Source organism: Artibeus jamaicensis, unplaced genomic scaffold (genome assembly GCF_021234435.1).
Source record: "Artibeus jamaicensis isolate MK-2021 breed Jamaican fruit bat unplaced genomic scaffold, CSHL_Jam_final contig_3174, whole genome shotgun sequence".
NCBI classification, from domain to species: Eukaryota; Metazoa; Chordata; class Mammalia; order Chiroptera; family Phyllostomidae; genus Artibeus; species Artibeus jamaicensis.
The window spans coordinates 4,396,211-4,421,704 of record NW_026521738.1 but is presented as its reverse complement, the minus strand read 5'-3'; the positions used below and the strand labels follow the sequence as shown (position 1 = coordinate 4,421,704).

General features: G+C 35.3%; 1 protein-coding gene across 3 annotated transcripts in view; it reads left to right on the top strand.

Annotated features, from left to right (window-relative positions):
* Positions 1-25,494, top strand: part of EXOC6B (exocyst complex component 6B) — a 563,620-nt gene that overhangs the window by 322,066 nt on the left and 216,060 nt on the right. For all 3 annotated transcript variants that reach the window (XM_037126278.2, XM_053663391.1, XM_053663392.1), the window contains one exon: positions 4,896-5,075. In XM_037126278.2, the coding sequence (XP_036982173.1) occupies positions 4,896-5,075 (180 nt within the window). The remainder of the gene's footprint in view (positions 1-4,895; positions 5,076-25,494) is intronic.

Below are 25,494 nucleotides of genomic sequence, written 5' to 3'. Positions count from 1 at the left end.
ATTAGTGAAAACAGAAAATGAAAAGAGAAAATTGGTGAAACCAAACATTGATCCTTACAAGATCAATAAAATTAAACCTTGGCCCAATCTAAGAATGAAAGAGAGAAGACACAATTACTAATATTATAAATGAAAGAGGAGCAATCTCTACTGATTCCATGGACATTAAAAGAGTAATAAAGGAATATTGTGAACAACTCTATACCTGTAGTTTGATAGTGAATATATGTGGGGTGATAGGTGTTTCAATTAACTTGATGTGGGAAATCCTGTTACAAAGTATACCTATATCAAGCCATTCCATTGTACATTTTAAATACCATACGATTTTTTCAATGATACCTTAATCAGCTGAAAAAATTCTACCAAATATTTAAGGAAGAAATTACACTGCTTCTATACAGTGTTTTCCAGACAGGAGAAGAGGGAAACTTTCTAACTCATTATGTGAGTCCAGGATTACACTAATACCATCCCAGCATTTCAAGAAAGGATATCTGTAAATCAATATTTCTTAGGAACATAGATGTAAAAATATTCAGTAAAATATTAACAAATCCAAACATGTAATCAGAAGAATATACAGTTGGCCCTTAAACAATTATAAGGGGTATGGGTGCCACCACCCTGCGTAGTTAAAAATCTGTGTTATAACTTTTAACTCACCAAAATCTTAACAACTGATAGTCTATTATTGATCACAAACCCTGCTGATGAAATATTCAGTCAGTTAACACATATTTTGTATGTTAAATGTGTTGTAAACTGTTTTCTTACAATGAAGTAAGCTAGAGAAAAGAAAATGTTATTACAATTATAAGAAAAATAAAAATATATTCCTAGTATTTATTGAAAAAATCCATATATAAAGGGTCAGCTGTACACTACAACCAAGTGGGATTTGTTTCAGGTCTTCAAGCCTCATTCAAATTCAGAAATTAATGTAATCCATTACATCAACAGCTAAAGAAGAAAATATCATACAATCATTTCAGCACATGCAGAAAAAGCATTTGACAGCATCCAACACCTATTCATGATAAAACCTTTCAGCAAATAAAAGTAGAGGGGGAATTTTCTGAATGTGGTAAAGAACATCCTCAGAAGTTTTACAGCGAACTTCATACTCTATGGTGAGAAACTAGAAGCTTTCCTGCCAAAATCAGGAAAAGGAAAGGATCCTCTCTGCCAGTTTTGTTTACCATCCAATAAGACAGGAAATAAAAGATTTACAGATTGAGAAGGTAGAAATAAAACTGACTTTGTTTGCACATGACATGATTATCTGCATTAAAAATATGAAAGAATTAAAAATAACAACAAAGAAAAACAAAATAACATACCAGAACTACTAATAAGTAGCATATATAGCAAGGTTGTGGATACAAGGTTAAAATACAAAAGCCATTTGCTGTCTTATTAAACTAGTAATAAACAACTGGATTTTGCCATTTAAAACACAATATCATTTGCGTTAGCAAAAAAAGAGAGAAATGGGCCCAACTATAACAAAATAAAAAAGGCCTATGTGATAAGACCTGTAAAGTTCTGATGAAGAGAAAGAAGAATGATCTAAATAAATTATGGATAGGAGCACTCAATATTTTATCAAGGTATCAGTTCTTCCTGACTTGATCTATAGATCTAACACAATCGCAGTCTAAATCCCAGCAAATCAATATGTGTATATTGAAAAATTGAGTCTGAAGTTTATACGGAGAGGGAAAACATCCAGAAGAGGCAACACAATATTGAAAGGGGAAAAAAACACTGGAGGACTGACACGAGCTGACTTCAGGACTTACTATGAAGTTACAGTAATCAGGAGACTGTGGTGTTGGCCAAAGAGTAGATAAATAGATCAAAGGGGCAGAATCAGGAACCCGGAAATGGAGCCAGACAAATAGAGTAAACTGATTGTTGAGAATGAATAAAATCAATATAATGGAGACTTTTTAATAAGTGGTTTTGGAACATCTGTGCACATGCAAAAAAGAAAAAAAATGAATCTAGACACAGATCTTTTACTTTTTATAAAAATTAATTAAAAATGGACCACTGACTTATATATACAGTAAACACAAAACTATAAACTGCCTAGAAAATATTAGGCAGTTAATATTAAGATAATATTAAGTTGGATTTAATTGAAATGAAAACTTTTGCCCTGGGAAAGGCACTGTTAAGAGAGTGAGAAGACAAGCCACAGACTGGGAGAAAATATTTGTAAAATGCATATCTGATAAAGTACTTACATCCAAAATATACAGAGAACTGCTCGAATTCAACAACAGGTAAACAAATAACCCAGTTTAAAAATGGGTAAAAGATCTGAACATACATTTCAACAAAGAATGGAGAGGGCCCTGGCTGGTGTGGCTCAGTGGATTGAGTGCTGGACTGTAAAGCAAAGGGTCACCAGTTCGATTCCCAGTCAGGGCATATGCCTGGCTTGTGGGCCAGGTCCCCAGTAGGGGGTCATGCAAGAGGAAACTACATATTAATGTTTCTCTCCCTCTCTTTCTCCTTCCCTTCCCCCTCTCTAAAAATAAATAAATAAAATGTTAAAAGAAAAAAGAATGGAGAATATTACATTGAAACAACAATGAGATACCACTACACAACTATTACAATAACAACAATATCAAGTGCTAGAGCATTAGCAGTTTTCATTCATTGGTGGTGCTAATGCAACATGTTAATGTCATTTTGGAAGACAGTTTATCAGTTTCTTACAAGGTTAAACATAGCTAGTCTTGTCATGCAGTACACCAGTCAGGCTCCTTGGTATAACCCAAGTGAGATGAAAATTTAAGCCACACAACAACTTACACATGAATGGCTAGAGAAGTTTTATTCATAATTGCCAAAAACTTGGAAGCTACCATGATGTGCTTTAATAGATGAATGGATAAATATACTGTGATACATTTAGACCATGGAATGTTATTGTTCTGGAAAGGAATGAACTCTCAAGCCATGAAAAGACATGGAAGAAACTTAAATGCACTTTGCTAAATAAAAGAAGCCAGTCTGAAAAGCTACTTGTATTCAATATTCTATTCAGTCATAAAATGTACTGCATGATTCCAAGCATATGACACTGTGGAAAACGCAAAGTTATAGAGAGAGTAGAAAGATCAGTCATTGCCAGGATTCAGGGAATGAGGAAGGGAGGGAGGGGCGGATAAATAGAGCTGAGTGGGTTTTTAGGGCGAGGAAACTCTTCTGTGTGATACTGTATGGTGAATACATGCCACTTTGCATTTTTTTAGTATCTATAGAACTGTTCAATACAGAATAAGCCCTAGTTCACACTGTGGACTTTAGTTACTAATAAATTATCAATATTGATTCATCAATTTATAAAAACTCATTGATTAAAACACAGTACCGCGTGTTTTAATAGGGGAAACACTAGAAGGAGGGTGGGAGGGCAGTACATGTGAGTGCTCTGTAACTTCTACTCATTTCTTTAAGCCTAAGTTTCTAAAATATATTATTTATTAATGGAAAGAAAACACTTAGTAAAATGGAAATTCCGGTCAGTCGATTATCACACAGGTCGATAATCATGCTTATAGATTATTGTATATGTATGTAAAGGCCTAAGCACAGAAGTGTTTGTGGAAACATTGTTCATATAAATAAACACAGTAAATGCCTGTATTATGATATGTAAATACATTGCAAAATTTGTGGCCATTAGGAAGGTGAAAATGGAGAGGAGCGTAGGAATTAGAGAGAAATTTAGGACACAGCGACTGGCTGAGGAATGAACAGAATCTGATATGTTGCTTAGATCTCTGCCTTGGACTGAACTGAACAGGTAAAGAGTGAGAATTATGATCAGTCTTATCCTGGACTTACTGTGTCGAAAGTTTCTGTGGAACATAATGCCCAGGAAGCAATCTGGCATGTGGGTTTTGAATATCAGTGGGTTTGGATACAGATAGTGGGAGCCATAAGGGTTGATCCAGTCGCCCAGCCAAAGTGAGAGGATTAGAGACTAGAAAGGTAAAAGTAAAATCAGGAGAAGACCATGTCATGAAAGTCAAAGAAGAACACAGTTGTAGCAGAGAATGTTTAGCAGAGATCAAGTAAGATCAGACCGAGACATGAGTACTGGATGTAGCGGCATGGGGGTTCCGGGCTATCCTGGACCACTCCGTGGTGATAGCACTGTTACTGCCTGGGTGCACTGTAGAGCCTTTTGTCTTGAAAATAGTTTTATTGGGTCATTAGCCCCACAACATTTTTTAGAGTCTTTTTTTTATATGCCAGTGTACATGGAGAGTCTCTTCAACAGGCTTTCTCAAACTTATTTGACCTAGGAAGTCTTTTGCTGTTGTTTTAGCATTTTTCAGGACTCATGTTACATAGAACACAATTTAGGAACCATTGGAGAATACCAGCTTTTGAAGAAGGTTGATGACAAAGAGTGGAGCGGGAGAGGAGTAACTTGTGGGAATATGTAGCATTCAGTCAAAACTCCAGGATACTAATAATAAACAAGGTGATGAGACTCAGGGATATCGAGAGAGTAGTATTTTAGGCAGGGAGTTTCTTGGAGTCCCAGAAGAGATGAAAGGGACTAGAATCCTGAGAGGGAGTATAGTTTTGAGCAGAGACAAGGAAGTATAAAAGGATGCAGATAGCTGGGGAGAGTGTCAGTTTCACTATTTGACGCAGCAAAATAATAGCTGGTCTTGAAGACACAAAATTGAAAATACTCCATTGTGCTTTTGAAAAGAGAAAAATTCATGGAAACTGTGATATTACTTAATAGTCCCAGTTATGTTATTTAGTGGATATGTGTGAGATGTTTCCAAGCAGAAATTTCGCTATGTTTATACTAGGAGTCTCAGTGATTTTTTAAATTTTGTATTTCTCAGGATGCCAGACATGCAGCTGAAGAAGAGATTTATACCAATTTAAATCAGAAGATCGACCAGTTTCTACAGCTGGCCGACTATGACTGGATGACAGGAGATTTGGACAACAGGGCTAGTGACTACCTAGTGGACCTCATTGCCTTTCTGCGCAGCACCTTTGCTGTATTCACACACCTTCCTGTGAGTGACTGTCGCTTTTACTTTGTCGATCCTATGGAAAAGGTTTCTCCTAGAAATTTAGTTTGGTGAAGGATGTTAGTTTGTTTCTGGAAGTTCTCCAGTGAACAAAAGCTCACACTATTATAATCATCCCTTAACAAGATTTAGATACCTCTTGCATTATTTTTTTCATTTCCTTTTGCATTTTGGTTATTCTGAAAATGGTCCCTAATACCTACTTATATTCCCTGTGACTTAGGGGTAATTAGTACAGACACATAATGAATGCTTTGGTAGGAATAAAAGAGAAACTTGGGAGTTAGAATTTCAGGTATGTATCCTTTTTTAAATTCTAGAGTGTGCGTTTAATTTTTTTTATAGCATCAAATTTTCTGGTAAAATTCTCCATTTTTTAATTTAATTTACCTATCTTTTCTCAGTTTTCTTGAGTATATAGTCACAGTCATCTTAAAGTCATTGTGTACTATTACTAATGTGTCCTTCATCTACAGATTGGTGGATTTGTTTCTGATTCCTTTTTTTCTTGGTTATGAGTAATATGGTCCTATCTATGTAGAGGTTTCTGATGGTATCATCTCCCACCAGCTTTGATTTACTTTTCCCTTGCTAAGTAGGTAGAACCTGTGGGTGAGTTGTGGTTTGAGCTTCATCACCCTAATCCAATCATAGGCTGATCTGGGTCAGGCTTGGGTCGCAGTGGTATGTATCTTTGTTTCGACCCTGTGGATAGAACATGGTTCTTTGGGGCTTTTCAGAAGAGCCTGGCAGGTCACTGACTCTTCAGCACTAAGAGGATTATGGAAATTTCCACTTTCCTGAGAAAACTTACCACTTCTGCTTCCTCCTGTCTTACTCAGATCAACCTTTGTCAGCGGGGAAAGAAGTGATTGGAGACTGTAGTCGTTTCACGCTCCCTCAGAAGTTTTGGGGCCCCATCTCAGGTTCTTGTGAATCCTCCCACTAGTGAGTCTTTTTCTCTGAAACAGTGCGAGGCTTGGGAATCTTACTTTGCTTTTCAGAGGTTTTGGCTTAAACACTTACTTACTTACTTACTTATTTATTTATAGCTATGTAGCTTTAGATTTCAGAAAATGTCTTGGGTAGAAAACTGGCCCTCAGATCTCCAGTTTTGGCATTTCAGCTTCACAACAGGAGGAACAGCAATTCAGAGACATATTTTCACCCCAGCAGCCGTCCGCTACCTGGGCCTAATCAGATCCACAGTCTGTTTGTCCAGCTTTGGTGGGTGCTTCCAGGGAGAGCCACAGGTCCTGGGCTCATCTTTGAAAGGTTTGCCCTCTGAGCAGTTTTATTCCCTTTAGTCCTTACTGGTTCACAGTCTTCTGGTGTCTTAAAATATATGTTTTTTCTAAGATTTTTAAAATCTGCCTTTATTAGTACTTAATGGGAGCATTGGCCTGTAGAAAACTAGATGATTTCATCTAGCTTCATCTTGATACCAAAGCCAGAAAAAAGTGGCACCAAAGAGCAAACTACAAACTAATCTCACAATTATGAATAAAAAAAGTAAAATGAAGAAAGATTTTAGCAAGTGAATTCCAAAGTGTTTTAAGAAAGTAATTTAGTACTACCATGTTGGTGTTATTCTAGAATTCAAGAGTGGTTTGCTATGTTAAAATTGATGAATAAAATCTGTCTCATTAACAGGTTGAGATAAAGTATATAATCATCTTTAGGTTTTCTAAAGAAACATTGTATTAACCTTCAGCTTGCATTCCTGATTTTTTAAAAAAATGACTTACTAAAATACGAGCAATGTAATATTTCAATAACACGATGAGGAACATCTATGTCACACTCAGCAGCCACCGTAGAATAACCAGTGTGACACTAAAAATGCTTGTCTGCATCAACATCAGAAGTATGGTGAAGGTATTTCTAATAGCTGCTTTAGAAACTTAAGTAAACAAGGTAACAAAAAATTATAAATATTATAATAAGCCATAATATTTCATTCTTCATAGATTATTACCATATAGTTGAAAAACCCAAGAAAATCAAGTTTAAAATAATTAGGATCAATAAGAACTTAGTTGGTTAGATGGTCTACTTATAAAACAAATAGATTTCTTTTCTATTAGTAATATCCTCATAGAAAATATATTGCAAAAAATGCCCTATTTGCTATTGGTGCATAAGCTGTAAAAGTTCCATGAGTACACTTAACAAGTACTATGTAGCATCAATGTGAAGAACAGGTCAAAGAGTCATTTAAAAGAGACTTCATTATGCACAAACACAGAGTTCCAGGATGGGAATATTTCTTATTGTAGAGTATTTTTTCTTTATTATTTTTTATTAATTTTTATTTAGTTATTTTCCAAGTACAGTTTTTTGTCTATTTCTCCCATCCCAGCCCCGTGGTCCCCACCTCCCTCCCATTTCCACCCCCCTTAGTTCTCGTCCCTGTGTCCTTCCTATTTGTTCCTCCAAATCCCTCCCCTTTTTAAATTATTCTAATTGCAATGAATGTCAAGTAAATTTGGCAGTGGGTATCTTAACAAGATAATTCTAAAATTCATTTGGATACAAATGGACAATATTTGCCAAAGAGATATGAAAAAATTAATTATTGTAGTCTTTTTCTATCAAATATAAAAATGTTATTGTAAAACAAAAATAATTAATAAATATTCTCTCATCCCAAAATAGACTGATTAAAGGAATAGAATAGAAAGTCTATAAGTAGCTTAAAGTATATGTAAGACTTTTGCATTGATAAGGATGACATCAGGCACTTGCGGTGGGCGCCAACTTCTCATTTGGACAAAAAGAATGTTAAGTCACTAGCTCATAAAACAAAATGAATTCTAGGTCAAATAAATGTTCAAATTATTAAAAAGAAAGAAATGACAGGGAAACCAATAAAATATTAGCAAATGTCTCTATAATTTGCAAGTGATTCATTATAATTATGAAAAATTGAAGTCATTAAGGAAAAGGTTAGTTATGTGACTGCACAAAATGTTTTTGTTTTATGCAGTCAAAAATACTTTTTAAAGTATCAGAAAGAATTAATAAAGAAAATAGAATAAGCTTATCCAGAAAAATCATTACAATAAATATTCCCAAAGCTTAGTATCTACAATATTAACCTAAAGGTTAGTATATACAATATAGGACATTGTTTCATATTTAATAAGAAGACACAGAACTTGATGGGAAAATTTGCAAACATTATTTTAGGCAGCCAGAAAAGAAGAAAAATAAAAGTAATGATAACATGAACAAAATGTATAACTCTAGTAATAAGACACACATATTAATGTATGTTATTTTTGTTTTTAAACTTGCCAAAAGTAAATAAGAAAATGATAACATTAAATATTTCTGAGAAGAATTTCAGGAAATAGCTATTTTGATACATTGCTGATGTGTGAATTGGTATAGTGTTCTTGGTGGTCAGTTTTTCAATATTCCTCAGAAATCTTTTAAAATTTATTTACCTTTTACCCTAAAATCCCACTTTTAGAAATGTAACTTAATGAAATAATCATGGGTATATCACAAAATTTAGATAGAAGTAATTTCAATACAGTATGGTCTTTTATGTATGATGAAGAGTTGGGAATGAATTAAAAGTTTTGTAACAAATGTATTAGCTAAATTATTAGATGTTCACATAGTATAATATCAGTCATCCATTAAGGTAACATAGAGAGATATTTATTTTAAAACATTTTAATGATCTCCTCATTGAAAAGCAGATTACAAAACCATAACTATAATATCTCATTTTTATTAATATAGCTATAGACACATTTTCACCGATATTATACATAGTGGAAATCTAGACTTATGTATTCCCTGGTCTAACTGTATCTATTTTTGTGTAGCTCTTACTTTTTCCATTTTGTTTATCTGTGTTTAAATTTTTTTTGTCATCGTGAATTATTTGCTGCTTTTATAATCCTACCAGTGGGAGAAGGTGCTACTTAGAATCATTAATTTCTATTTCAGAGATTATTCTGTCTTTGATAATTATCTTATATGATAAAACACTTTTACTGGAGAAAGATTGTTTTAAAATCTGTTTAATTTTTTTTGGAAGAAAAATGACCAATTGTATTTTAGCTATATGTCTCTTCAAATATTGTATGGTTATTTGAATAAAATTTTGCAGTATCATAAGAAAAAATACATTTGTTCAGAGTCAAAGCCATCTGGATAAGTTTTCTGTATATTCATCTTCCTTGTTTATTTTTTTCTGTTCTTACAAAATAAAAACAACACTCTAATAAGTGTGACTATTTATGCACGTCAGGTAGTAGAATGGTTCCTTATTTTTATATCCAGGCTGTTTAGAAGTAGTACTTTGAATTAAACACATGTTTGTTTAACTCAAAGTGCATGCTTTTTCCACCTGTAAAGTTGTGACCTTCTTTATGGGTCTATAGTTTAAATAATTGTTTGAGGATTTTTTTCTACTTTTGTTTATTTTGAGCTGTCTGAGTACTATAACTTCTCTATGTAGATTGAGTTGATTATACCACTCAGAATCACTCTACCACCTGCTACTCAGAACCAAAGTCAGAGGTAATTCACAGCCCTACATCCTCAATATTGCTTCCACAAATGCCTCTTTTCTGCCTTGCCTCTTACATAGATCTCTTTGTGAATTCCACCTTTCAAAAAGTAGTTGTATTCATCAACTATTGTATTTTGTCTCTAGAATCGAATTAGTGTGGCTTCTAAACCCTTCTTCTGGTTTTCTACAGACAGCAAATAGATGGCCAGAATCTGTGTTTGTTCTCCCCAGCATGCTGGCTAACTTCTTCCTGGAACCTCATTTAATACAATATATTAGAGAAACAGAGCTGTGTCTAAGATTTGCCATTATGCATTATTAGTGAAAGATGATAAAGGAAGGAGCTATTTTTGAGCTAGAACCCAAATCATTTGTCTTTTTATTAGGCGACTTTCTTTTCTTATTTGAAATTCCTTGGCAAGAGTGGCTCCCTGTCCAAGAGCGATATTGAACAATAGCAAATGTGTGCATGATATGGACAGAACTGTAAAGAAAAAGGCAAAGACTACTGTCTTGCATTTTGAAACCCCCAGTTTTTTGTAGTTCTCAGGAATGTTTTGTCACCATGATTGCAACATAGCCAAAGAGATAGGTCAGTGTCTAGGTGCAAGTGTGTTTGGGTGGTTGAAATGTCCTCGATTGCACTCCATTAGATGATGAATGATAAGGGAGAAATTACTGAAGTTTGCAACTATTTTTCTCTTGAGGTTTGGTGACTAAGGTGGCCTACCTATTTTCATGAGTTATCAGAAATAATTTCAGTAATAAGGTTTTCTACAGTTAAGAGTTCTAAAATGTTTCTGTGTACTTTGAGTTAACGGATAAGGTATGTTCACAAACATTATTTTTGGTTTCTTTGTATAATTTACAATTGCATGCACAGCTACCCATTTTGCATGCTCAGCATAAGTGCATACTTTTGAGAATTTATCCTGTTATCCTGATAATTATCTTTTCCAGAAATGTTTGAGAGAGAGAAAATACTTTCTCAAGTAACAGACTCCAAGGAGGGAATCCTGAATTTGTTTTCTCTGTCTGCTGTTAATGTTAATTTATGTAACCCGGGGCAAGATCTCTCTTAACCCACGTTGGTTTGCCATAACTTCCTTTGTCTAAAAATATAGTGATGCCTGTCCTTGGCCATCGTTCCTGGCTAGTTAGTTGATGGGTCATTTTTAAGGGAAAGTTATTTTCTACACAGAAGTTCCTGAAATTCTTTCTGTCTAAAACCCTTCTAAAATGGACATTTCTGTTAGCACTCCAGTTAATTGTATGAACTGCTGCCACCTCAGCACTAACCAAATGATCCTGGTGTTTGGAAACTGTCAGTGCCTCTCATGAAGGACAGAATCTTCTCTGGAACCATCAAGACTTTCCATAATGTGACTCCCACACTAGCTTTTTGACTTTCTTTATCTCTCTATCTCAATTTTCTATTTGCCCAAGACATTCCTCCCAAAACTGAAGTAATGCTACTTGTTAGATACCCACATACACCCAACTCTCTCTGCCCTTGTTTTTTCCATGCCTTTTTGAATATTTTAACTGCTTTTGTCCTTTAACTACATATATTGAAATCTTACCAATATTTCAAGGCTCATTTCAAGTCCTATAGTTTCCATAAAACCTTCTCCAGTTCTTTCATCCAGGTTTTACTGAACCTGGTTGAAGGGACCTGGTAAAGAAGAACCAGCTTAATTCTTTACGGCACTGGTCTAACGCTGCCTGGGCTGAGTGTGCCATCTGTTTGTGTGCTTGCTTCACAGAAGGGGAGGGTGGGGATCAAGAAAACCTCTTGTGTTCCAAATATTTTATATGTGCATCACTCCAATTAGTGAAGATTAAAAATGCCTCGATCAGATGAGTACTGTAATTACATTTTAGTAAAGAGAACATGAACTTGGGAAGTTATGTACTTTGCAAGACATACAGCAGATAGGTGGCAGGGTCAGGATTTAAACAAATTTATTTGACTTAAAGAGGTATTCCAAGTCATGAAATCCAAAGACCTACATCCAGGATTGCTCTATCCAGCAAAACTTTCATTTAGAATGGAAGGGCAGATAAAGTGCTTCTCAGATAAGATCAAATTCAAGGAGTTCATCATCACCAAACCCTTATTATATGAAATGTTAAAGGGACTTACCTAAGAAAAAGAAGTTAAAAAAACATGAACAGTGAAAGGACAGCAAACTCACAGTTATTAACGACCACACCTAAAACAAAAGCAAACTAAGAGGACAGCTAGATCAGGAGTAGAAACATAGAAATGAAGATCACATGGCGGGTTAGCAACAGGAGAGTGGGAGGAGGAGAAGGGGGGAGAAGGTACAGAAAATAAATAGCATAGATGGTAGGTAGAAAATAAGGGGAGGGCAAGAATAGTAGGGGAGATACAGAATCTAAAGAACTTGAGACACATGGTCATAAACTAAAGGGGGGGTAATGGTGGGGACGGGGGTAGGGTGGAGGGGAATGAAGGGGGGAATAGAACAACTGTAATGGCATAATCAATAAAAAATATAAACAAACATTCATACTAAAAAAAAAAACTTTTCTATTTTCCCATCATGCCCACCGAATTGGTTGCAGCTGTAGGACAGTGAGCTCTGTGGAGAGAGACCTGGTTTTATTCACCTCTGCATTTGCATGTCGTACAGCACCTTGCACGAAAAGATGAACAAAAATTTTTTGTGAAATTTACTTGTTTTGAATAATAAAATAAGGGAATTGAAAACCATTTGTGGATCATCTTTATCATTAAAAATAACCACTTAACTACTAACAAGAATGAAGCCATAAACTGTTATTCTGAGACACGGTCTTAAAATTTGTTTGGGTTAAAATTCTATATTTGTCTTTTTCCTTTTATAGTCTCTCAAGTTTACCCCCAATTTTAAAAGAATCATTGTTTTGCACCTGATGGAATTTTAATTTATAAAATTTTTGTGCATATGTGTATCACTTCGAATATGAAACTTCTTCTGTTGTGTACTCTCATTATCTCATTTGGTTTATAAAATAACCTCTCTGATGTACGGGTAGTTACTATCTTTTTTATTTGGCAAATGTGGACAATGCGGCCTAGAATGGTGCTGCCCAAGGTCAGAAAATGAATCAATAGTGTGGGTAAGTCCAAGGTCCTTTTACTCTGGGTCATGCTTACTCCACTATATAAAATTGCCTTTTATTATTTAATAGTAGCTACTAACTTTTGAGTACATAACATGTCTAAGATACTATGTTTAAACATACAGCATAAGGCATATGCTGTATGTTTACTATATACACATAAATATATATATATATAAATTTGTTGTATGGGATAAATGAAAATATGTGTATATTTACCACATACATATGTGTACACACGTGCATGTTTATACATGAATGTATGCAAGTACATATATGTATGTGTATAAATATATACATGCTCTCATTCCTTGTAACAAATTTGTAAACACATATTATTATTCCACTTTACATATGAGAAAAGTAAAGCATCAAGAGGTTTACCATTGTGTTAAAAATTAATCATCTATAGCACAGGTGGCAAACACAAGGCCCGCAGGCTGAATCCGGCCCTCCACCTTGTGTTATCTGGCCCGGCACCTTGTTTCTACCCGGCGGCAGTGTTGAGCTCCTTGCCCCTAGTTAAGGAGTGGTTACATTTACACAGTCCTAAAATGACATTTGGCCCTTTGAAGGCAACTATAAGGCTGACGTGGCCCTGGTTAAAGTGAGTTTGATACTCCTGACAGGTAGTGGATCTGGGGTGCGAACTACCTCCAAAGTTTGTGTTCCCTTCCTGCTGGTTATGTTACCTGTAACCTATGCACGAAGAACACTGGGCTGTGTTTCATGGAGCTGTCATTTAAAGGCTATTTTTTCTGTGAGGTTCTTTTTTGTTGTTGTTAGTGTATAAAATTTTTGTCATTAAGACTGGTACAGTTCTCTAAGACATTAGTTATGATAATGTGTCAGAAAGTGGAAACTCTGTTTGGTAGTGGGAAAGGTACCAGTAAGTGGCTGTCTGTTTCTAACCTAACCTAGCTCTCTGAGCTGACACCGTGGAAATTCTCTGCTCTGCCTGTGATAGTGGTTCTCTAAGTCAACCAGTCCCTATGGTTCTCTCTGCAGCAAATTAAGGAAGTTTCAGGTGTCCTCGAGGGAACAAACATATCATAGCCTTCAGGATATCAACCAACTTTTTCTTCAAATTAATTATGTAGGTAAAGCTAGTGTCCAAGGAATTTTTATCTTTTTTCCTCCTCTGAAGGGACAGAAATTCCATATTTGCTAATGATTTACCTGCCTAGTGAGAAATTGATTGTTTCCTGTTTTCCATGCTGTTAGGATTTTGGTAATATGAGCCACATAGAATGATTTGAAACTTTTGTGTTACCATGGTATGGGGGCTGTGTGTTTAGTCAGTCATTTTAGTGACTAAATTCTTAGTTTTGTATTTCTTCACAGATATCTTTGTTTATTGAGCTGTTACTTAGCACTCCTCCCCCAATATAAAACTACTGATCCCAACAACAGCAGCCATTCTTTCTGGTTATATTCAGCCAAGTCTTTTGCCTCTTCAGTGATACTGATCTTTGGATTGTCTCCTGCTCTTATAATTATTAAATAAAAGATTAAGAATGTTTGATTCTGAATACTATGAGCCATTTACTTCTAATCTTGTTTTTGGTGATAAGAAATAAGCAGAACTTAGCTTAAAGAACTACAAAATCCTTCAAGTCAATCTTTCCAATTCTGATGTGCTGGTTATAAGTGAGAGATACCAGTGAGAAGATCTTAGGTACTGCTGTATCTGGTTACCTTAATATCTCAGATAGCTGTAAAAGTGGAGGGGAGACTGCTCTGAATCTTTCTCATTGGTGCTGGGATAGTGGGAAGCTGAAGTGTTTTCTGAGGACAAAGTAATTATTGCTTATAAGGTAAGTAGTTTAAAATAATTTAACTGTATAATAACAGGTAAATGGTTATATAAACTATAATGCTGTTCCATGAACTATCATGCATTTATTAAAACTAACTGTGAATATTAAACAATAACATTGCGAAGTATTTCTAATATAATATTAAAGAAGCAGAATGAACTTTTTATAAATGGAATGATTATCAGTATGTAAAAACTCTAAAAACACAGTAGTAGGGAAAAAGTTCAGCAGGAAATGTGTTAACTAAGTAATTGTTTTGGTGGTGCAACTATATTCTTTTTCAAAATTGTCAGTATTTTATAATTTCTTGTTAGTCATTCTAAATATGTTTAAGCACTTGCTTCATTTAAAATGTTTAGATCTTTATAGCTGAAAAGGTACATATCCAAGTTCCCATGGAAGAAAATAGTGCTGCTTTGCAACGTTGCAGTTGGGTCACTCTATACTGCATTTTTGCTTCTTTGACAAGATGGCAGCTTTGAGCCTGCCACTTGGTGCCAAGACCCTCCAGCACACGCAGTGCACATGCTGTGGGGTGAGGAGCTCACAGTTAACTTACGGGAATCTGGTCCATGCTGCTGCCCTGAGATGCTCGTGGTGGGGTGTAGCCACAGTTTACTACAGTTTTAGTAAGCGCAAGCACCTCTCCAAACAAGTAAGACACACAGTTGGAAATCAGACACAGAACATACTTGCCTCTGGGGACTCCTACTTTGAATTAGCAGCCAACCACAGGCTTTTTGCTCTCTAGCTTCCTGGCTGTGGATGAGGTTCAGGTTCTTCTTAAGGAAAAACTGGCTTCTTAAAAAGTTATTAGAGTAACGCACATGCTCACAGCCAAAAAATGGATTTTCTACCCTGAAATGCATTGTATTTTTGAAAGGGTTTCTGTTAAGGACATCTATTTGTTATTCTTATTTACTGTAGGGTAATTTGATTGCCTTTATAGCGTTCCTGCAAATGAATGATTTACTCTCTTTAACTGTTCTGAGGTGGAGACTTTGGTCAACACAGCAGTGAGTTACTGCCAAGCTAACACGGGGGGTAGTTTTATGTTGTGTGTTGGCACATGTGTTTTGTTCTGTTTGGGCAGATTGATTTTTTTGGTAATAGTTCATTTTTATTGCAATTTGTTTTGCATTATCATTATCCCCCTATTCCCTCTTCCACCTCCACACCCCCTCCGCAATCATCACACTGTTGACCATCCGGACTCATGAGTCTTTTTATTTGCTCGATGTTTTTGTGTTTATTTTAAATTTCCTTTGATCTTTGTGTATCTTGATAACTCCTTTGCAAGATAGTCTTAGGAGGAACAGGTGACAGTGACCCGAATATGGGAATCTGTCTTTCAATATACAGACAGGTTCTAACTATAAAGACTCAAGAAGTCCAACATGAGCTCTTAGTGAAGGTAGTTTTCTTCTGTGTCTGTTTTTCCTACATGTGAACATAGATTCCAACTGGAGCTTTATAAAATCAAAGCATTATTCTCTAGAATGATATTTTTGGTGCTATGTTGACCGTAGCTACACTTCTGTTGTTGTGAAACAGACACAGTGACCCCTGTAGCTCATTGTTTTAGTTAAGGAGACCTTGAAAATATGTGTTTTTTGTAAATAGTCCATTCTTTAGAAAACAAAAAAAACTTCACGTGCTGTTTTCTCTTTATTTTAAAAAAGATTTTATTTATTTTTTAGAGAGAGGGGAAGGGAGGGAGAAAGAAAGGGAGAGAAACATCAGTGTGTGGTTGCCTCCCATGCGCTCCCTATGGGGACCTGAACTGCAACCCAGGCATGTGCCCTAGACTGAGAATTGAACTGGCAACCCTTTGCTTTGCAGGCCAGCACTCACACTGAGCCACACCAGTTGGGGCACTGTTTTCTTTTTAAATTAAAGAATAATAAACAGGTGAACAAATCATAAATACTAAATAGTTTGATGAATTTTCACAGAATAGAAATACCCATGAGATCAGTGTTGCATCCGCTGTCACGAGAAACAGAGGTTCGGAGACTTTCAGAATTTTCAAGATGTTACTTTATTGGCCAAGTTTTACCTGCGCAGGGGCGAGCTCTCTGAGTGTCCGAGGACACATGCTCAGGAGAGCTGCGGATGAGAGCCGCGCCCCGGGCGCGCCCCGGGCTTACAGCTATGTCCTTATATAGGGGTATGCAAGCAAGCTTTGAACAGAAGCAGATGCGGCTGTTAGCTATTGGCTAGCTCTAAACAGCTGACTGCCATTGGCTTATTAGGGAAATTGGCGGTTAGCCCTTTTAGGAAGTAAAAATTTCCCTGCTCCTGGTCAGCCTAACTTTATCCGGGGCTCGTTTGGGATTGTCCCTTTTCAACATCTGTTTTGGACCTCAACAATCAGCACCCAGATCAAGAAACCAGACATTACCAGTTTCTCAGAACCATCAAACCTTTCTCCCATCAAGTCTGCACCTGTCTCCCTGAGGGCGACCATCATCTGCATTTCTAATACTGTGGCTTGGTTTTGCCTGTTTGCAGAAGGACACAGTATGTACTCTTTTTTGGTGTCCTTTCTTAGACTCAACATTACATCTGTGAGATTTATCAGTGCATGTAGAAGTACTTTTGTTCATTCTTCTTTCTATATAATGTTCCACCATATGGATACATCACAGTTTGTTATCTGTTCTAAAATTGTTGGACATCTGAGTTGTTTGTGGTTTTTGGTTATTAGAAATAGTGGGTTTTTTTTGAAACTTCTGTATGTATTTTAGTGAACGAACATATTTCTTTTAAGAGATTCCACCACATTCTTAGTGGTGGAATTGTTATGCTATAGGGCATGAAAGTGTTCACACCCTGCCACACAATTTTCCAGAGGGTTATACAATTTATATTTTTACCAGTAACATATAGGAATTTCAGTTACTTTGCATAACTTGCCAAAATTTGAGTTTATCTGTCTTTATTATTTTAATTCCTCTATTAAATGTATCTATATCTAATCTATATATCTATATCTGTATATCTATAAAACATTGATGTTTTTAAGTATCATTTTTTTGAAGACTAATGAAATAGAGTGGCATTTCGTACACTGATGGGCTATTTGCATATACTCTTGTTCTGAAGCATCTGTTCAAGTCTCTTGCCCATTTTTAAATTTAGGTTATCTTTATTTTAATTAATGATTTTTAAGGTGTTCAGTATATATTTAGTTCAGCATTTGTGGTGAACAGAAAAATGGTCTTCAAAACATGTTCACATCCTCATCCCTAGAACCTGTGAGTATGTTAATAGCAAAAGGAACTCCACATGTATGATTAAGTTAAGGGTCTTGAGACAGGGAGGTCATGTTGTATTATCTGGACGTACTCATTGTAAACTCAAGGGTCCTCATAAGAGGGAGGTATGAGTGTCGGAATCAGAAAGGGAGATGTAGTGATGGAAGCAAAGGTTGGCATGAGATGGGCAGGAACCAAGGAATGTGGGTAGTTTCTAGAAGCTGGAAAAAAAGCAAGGAACAGATTCTCCCTAGAGCTTCTAGAAGAAAAGATGCCTTTAATTTTAGTTCCAAAGACCTATTCTGTACTTCTGATCCCCCTAAACTGTAAGACAATGACTTTGCATTGTTTTACGCCGCTACATTTCCAATTTGTTTCTGGAGCAATAGGAGGCTAATAAAGCTGTTCCCACACTTTTTTATCTTCAGATGCCTTTACACTCTTCTCATTTAAGGACTCCAAAGAGCTTTTGTTTACGCTGTTTATATCTACCAATATTTATCATATTTATATGATAAGTTAATACCGAGAAGTTAATACTGAGATTTATAAAGTATTTATATATATTTTAAAATAACAATATTCATTTTTATTTATTCATAAGAATATCATATATTCCAAGAAAAATAACTGTATTTTCCACAAAAAAATAGTGACACAGATGATGTTGTTTTATATAACTTTACTGCCTGGCTTAATATAAGAAAGTTTTATATCTCAAATCTGCTTGTGCATCAGCCCGTTGGAGTCCGTGAGAAAACATGGCACAGATACATGTTTGTAAAGGAGGAGGACTTTAGCCTTTTCAGATAGTTGTTGACATTCTTTGGGTACTGTAACAAAATTCGACATGATAGTTTTTTTTAAGTTTTTGAAATTGATCTGCGAGAGAGAGAGATATTGATTTGTTGTTCTACTCACTTATGCATTCATTGGTTGACTCTTGTATGTGCCATGTCTGGGGAACAAACCTGTAACCTTGGCATATGGGCAAAACACTCTAACCATCTGAGCTCCTTACCCGGCCAGTGCCGACATGCAATAGTTTCTTATAGGTTAGTCTCGGTGTGGAATCTGAAACCTTATCAGTGAATTTTTTGTACTTTGAATACATCTTTACCCTTGCCTGGTTTTGTAGCAGTACACATGGATCATTTAGAAAATATTGGTTCACTGAGTCAGATCTGCCAAATGTTGATACATTTTATGATACAATATTTTTCAAAAACACGCTTAGATAACATTGCCCGCGGTCATTTTAAAAAGTTTATCAGTTGCCAATGACACAAGTAAAGCTTACAAGAGAAATTTTTAATTTTTCTAAAATTAAAGAAAATTTTAGATAATTTTAGAAATTATCTAAAGAAAATTAAAGATAATTTTAGAAAAATTAAAAATTTCTCTTGTAAGCTTTACTTGTGTCATTGGCAACTGATACTGTCAGTTGTTTTCTTTAAAGAGGCATTCGGCCCCATTTCTGTAATTTTTAAGAACATGCCCATCAAAAACCCAAGTTTGAATAATATAGTTTGTCAGCTATTCTTTCAAGTAAAAAGAGTATTCCATGAAAAAAGGCTAATTCAGTTTGTAACTCAGTCACACAAATGCTTTGCCTGAGACAATGATCACACTTCAGCATGCAACGTAAATGCTTTATTCATACTATCCTGTGTGTCATGCAGAATATAAAAAAGACATACTCAGCGATATACTCAAGATACATTAGTTATTTGAGGTTATTAACAGAACAGTGTTTATATGCTGCCTTGGTAATGGTAAAGGAAATGAGATATTAGTTCCTGAGGGGACATTTAATAAAAGAAATAATTTTTCCTGCTTTATTGAGGACATTCCTACATGCAACTAGAATTCACTTTATTGAGAGTGCCTGGCAGTGATGTATGCAAGGGTTACCAGTACAGTTTAGTGCCATAGTCTTAATTCAAGCTATGGCACTAGTGGTTTTGCCCATCATTGCTTTTGCAAATGCCAATGCAAGTGAAACCTCATTAGTGCAAATGTCAACACCATGAAAAAGGCAAATAACATCTAGTGTTGTTATGGAAATTGTTTGTCCTTGTGGACCCCTGAGAGGGTCTGAAGGACCCTCAGCCATCTGTAGACTATGCTTTTGAGAATTGCTGTTGTAGCAATGAGTTCTTTTTAGGATATATGTAGTTTGTGGCTTGCCTTTTCACTCTCTTAATGGTGTCTTATTATCCTTTGAGAAGTATAAATTTATTTTCTAATATAATTTTCAAAATCAAACTTGTTTTCTCCCTAAGGAATTGAAGTATTTGTCACTCTAAGACTCATCATCATCATTTTCCTATTCTACTTCTCTATGCCACACCTTTGATTTCCAGTTCCTCAGTTTTCTTCCCTAGTGAATGGTGGTCATTGTATAGTATTAGTGTGTACAATCTCTGCTTCTTATGGGTCTGCATTCATCAGTTATTCTATAGGCTGTGGTTCAAAAGGCTTTAAGTAACCTGAAGCATTCATGATATTGACTGGTAGGTAGGAGAAGGTCAGAGAAAGAGTATAAAAGTAAATCTGAAATATTTATATGAAATTAGATTCCTCTAGATCACAGATTTTTTTATTAACAATTGTATGCCTAGAATAGTTTTATTTCAGGAAACGAGTATTTAAAAACATGAAATGAGTTATCCTAAAACACTGAAAACTTGATATGTAGCAAATAAGACTGCCTAAGAAGTATAGCAAGCATTTCATAAATATTAGTTATAATATTTGTAATAGATGATATTAAATCATATATATTATAGATGTTGTTATTAAAACATTAAATGGTTATTAAAAGCAGCCTTCTATAGTGCATGTGAGAAACATTAGTATTTGAGATTATTAAAGGAATACTGTTGATACGCTGCCTCGTCGGTGGTAAAGGGAACATGTGAGTTCCCAAGGGGACATTTAATTGTGATCTTTCTTTAGGGTTTCCCTTTCCTTTAACAGTGCTCCGTGGGGATCCTTCCAGTGTTTTTTGTTTATCTCTTTACCTTCTTGTTGGAACCTGGCTCCCAAGTGTAGGGAGGGTACTGGGTCTAATGAGCATAAGCTTTATAGCATGTCAAGTTTCAACAGTAATACAACTCCAGTCCTGTTTCAGCTCTAATGTTAGTTCATGGCCTTGGTCGACTGCAAACATGGCTTTGATTAGCCTTAGTCATCCCTATTCTGTGCTATTGAGGAGAGATTGCTAGACCTGGCACAAATGTATTACTGATGCTAACTATGGAAAGTCACAAGGAATGTCTAGTGACCTTCTGTCTGATGCAATGAATTTGTTTAATTAGGTTACATAGCATTTGATCTGCTTTTGATTAAAAACCACCACTACCCTCAAACCACAGTGTCTCTCTGGGATAACTTACAATATTTACTGTATTGTGATTCACCTGGATTCTGTTTTGCCCCAATTTGACAAGTAACCTCTCTCACTATTTAATTCCTTATTTTTTTAATTTTGTGAAAACCATGTGATTAATTTTTAATATGTCTATACCCTCAGCATGTGATCTCTACCTTTCCGGTCCTCTGGTGAACTTGCCAGGCTGTTTCTGGTTTCATAGAGGCTGAGCAGATACTTGCTGACCTGCTACTAGTCAAAAGCCCAGGAAGCGCTCTGAGACAGCGATCCTGTCTAAATACCAGTGTTGAGTTGCATTTTCTCTTCCATTAGATATCTTTGTACTCCACTGTACCCTCTCTGCATTCACAGAAGTTGTGAATACTGAGGAGCCTGCCATAATTTTCTGGTGTGCTGATTTTGTCTCCTATTTTTTCCAAAGGATAGGCTTTCAAATTCTTATGGAAAACAATTTATATCTGGCTGCTATGCATATTATTCCTAACTCTTACCATTAATTTGCTGCCTTTTATTTAGAGTAAAATTTCAATACCAAATGGCCCTTTATTTCCTCTTCTAGAAATGAGAAAGCCAAATGCTGGAAAATGTGATTGTATGGAATATGGATTAGATCTATTTTGAATGGACCTAACAAGTAGAAGTTAGAGGTAAATTAAAATAGAGCATGAACTGGTTAATTCATGGTCAACATTAGAAAAGAGGATGGACGATTTTCATGGGATGTTATAAAGGCAGTCCTTGTGCATGACAGAATGTTTCAGTAGGACTCTGAGTCTTCCAACCCTAAGATTTGCATGCTTCTTCATCTGCGCGCTGGAAAGAAAGATGAGGAATAACTTCGTGTATAATTTGACACCGTGTCTGTATACTGGTTAAAGGTTATCCAACCTAGTAACTGTATAAGCATATTAGAAATGAAACTAATAGTGAAGATAATTTTAGATCAAGGCTTGAATTTGGAGTACTTTTTACATTATTTTTCTGGTATTACTCTTACTCAGTTAGTAGATACTTCTGTTTGATATACTTATAGAACCTCATTGTGAGGAGCTATTCTAAAACTTCCTTATAACTCTATCTTCAATAACTGCAATAAAAAATAAAAAGATAATTCTTGAGACAAATTGGACAGTGAAATGAGGAACATAAACACCAAAGGTAAGGGATTTAGAACAAAAGTTATGTGATTAATAATAATTATCTTTAGTATAAATAATGTAAAAATCTTTATAGCATAAGCTGAGGTGTATTTTCCTTATGGGCTTAAGTATAAGTGAAACAATAGACATGCAATTATATGCTTTTCTTATTTTACTGTCTGGCACTATAGAATCTCATAGGGCTCTTTTTAACTTAGGAATATATAAAAGGATGCTGATCACACTCCATCTCTCCTTAAAGCCCTTAGCCATCTTCCCAGATGCGACTGTGGCGATTACTGCTGTGAAGTGAGCCAGTCCATGGTTAGGATTCTGTCCAGATGTTCTAAGGCACCACTGCACTCAGTCTTTATAAAGAATTTATATGTCAGCACTTTAGGTTTGAACAGATTACTGATTTAACCAGATCCTCCAAACCAAGGGAATTGTTTTTACAACATATAGTAATTTTTGCTTAATTTTATATTCTACTTTTATGTTAAATATATCCTATTATTTTAGTTGTCTAGGTGGTATGTTTGGTTTAAGGTTTAGTTCATTTTTTCCTTGTTCCCACAATAATTTTGTTGTTGTTGTTGTTGATTGCAAGGCAGTGGTGAACGATATCTAAACTTTTCTCCCTTAGGTTATTGTTTAAGTATACCTCAATTGAGAGTGCATGAAATAAACCATTATTTAAAATATATTACTTGCCTCATTGTAAGCTGTTAACTTGTATCATCATAAGTTGATTTTGCCGTCAATTGCCTAATCACATAATTTGAAAACCAGTTCCTTAAATTAATAGAAAATGGGGTATATTCTGTTACAGGTAAAAATAGACAAACATAAACTATGTTTTTTTTTCCCAAAAAGATGAGGAAGAGTCAAGAAATTACATAACTGTTTTGTTTACTTGTAACCTAGTAGAAGAGAAAGGAAAAGACACCCTAACTATGTGCGGGGCATTGAGAATACATCAGAACAGGATAGTCCTGCCAGTATAGCAGCTTCTGTCTTTTTATGTTAGTGTAGTATCTAGCCTGATGCATAACATATTTCATGCCACAGAATTTGAAAATGAATTTCAAAGGCCTTTAGTGGCTTTTTCAGGCTTATTACAATTAATGGCAAAACAAAAAATAAAATAGAACCCAGATCTCCTGATTTCTAGTCCAGCACTCTTTTTATATACCACATTGCTTCTAAGGTTCATGTGTGTAAATCACACATATGTGTGTATGTATATGTGTGCACATAACGTGCATTTAATATGTGTATATACATGCATTGTGTATATATGTATATATGCCTGTAGACAGGCACATGGATATGTACTAAGTGAAAGGATAATAACTAATACCATGACTTCCCTGCCAGTAAAACTCAGTGTGATTTTGCAGGGGTGACATCAAAACCTTTTACTTCCATTTCCTGGTATATAAATAGATGTTATGTTCAGCAACCATTCAGATAAGTTTATTGAACTCCTACTGTGTGAAAGGTAGTAGACTGGTATTTGAATAACAATAGGCTGATATAAGATATGATTGGTGCTATAGTAATGATATATAAAAATAAAGTAGAATAGAAGTCCACGGGGAATGCTGAGAGAGAGGAAGTTTGGGAAAGATTTTGTAAAGAAAATACCAGCTATATTGTAGTGGGTTTTAAAGAATATATTGGAAAGTTCTTTTAAGACAAAGATAACCCCATAAAGAAAGCAGTAAAGGCTGAAATCTTGGGGTATGTATGAGAAATACTAAGTAGTTTGATATATCCTGAGCTAAGACTATATAAAGAAAAGTAGCAGGGAAAGACAAATCAGAAGAGGCAATGTTTAGGGCCAATGGAAGATCCCAACTAGTCAATGACAGGAAAATGGAGAATCACTGATTGGCTTTGCACAAGTAGTGTTAAAATCATAACTTTGTTTCTGAGAAATTAATTTGACAGCAGGAAATTGGACTGAAGATGGAACAAATTATGGATGGGAGAACTAATTAGGAGTTAGTTGCAGAAATTCTTACTAGTACATCTAATTCAGGTGAAAGAATGTTTGAATTGTAAAGATGAAGAAAGGATTAGTAGGAGCAATACAGTGGAAGTAGAATCAATGTAAGTAGATAATGAGTGGATGTGTAGAGTAAGGGGGGAGGTCTAGATGACTTCACATTTTGAGCCAGGGGTTTGGAGAGTGATGGGATAGTATCAACAAAGTAGATAACATAAAAAAGGGCATTTTTAGGGAGAGGTGATGAGTTTAGATTTGGACATGACTGTGAGGTCATTTATTGTATGCTTGTTCTTAGGACTGCAGCATTATGCCTATGGCATTATATAAATTATTCGAAACAAATGGACATAAGTAGTTCCTTTTAGCAATATAATTATATATTTTTCAACTTTAGCCTTTTACAGAAAGGTTAATGGAGAGGTTATTTTCCTGTGCTTAATGAAAGCATATTTCTGATTTTGAAGTAACTCTGTGGGATGTGTGTAGCTTCTATATTTTATATATTGTTTGTTATTAGGTTATATAGCAAGAAATTCTACTTCTGTCATTATGATTCTGGGGATTTTTTTTTCTTTTCATTACAAGAGATAGAGCAGGGTGCCAGATCACATTAGCACTCAGGGCTCCCATTTTTACTTTAGAAAAAAGAATGTCTTATACGAAGCCAAATGTAGAAAAAAGGGCTAAATTAAAATGTTTTAAGGTATAGATGTACAATAATCTACATATTTTTCCATCTGGGAAATAAGCCTTTTCAGGTTGTTTTTCCCAAAGTAGATCTTATTTATTTAACCAAAACTATATATCAACAGCTTACTGCAACTGTTCCAACTTAGTTTACAAATATTAATTGTTTAGGAACCCCGTGTGATTAGTAGTATTTTACTCATTTTACAGATGAGGATGCTCAAACACAGAGAACTTAAGGGAGTAGTTGCCAGAGGTCACACAGCTAGTAAGTGGCAGAGGTAAGATTTTGCTGCCTCTAGTTCTTGAGTAAAGGCATCAGCACCTTTTACAGAATCAGTCTAGTGTTCTTTTAATAGCTGGTGTTTCTCTAGACAGCATGATGGAAGTTAAATAAAACTGGGCTTTAGAAACATTT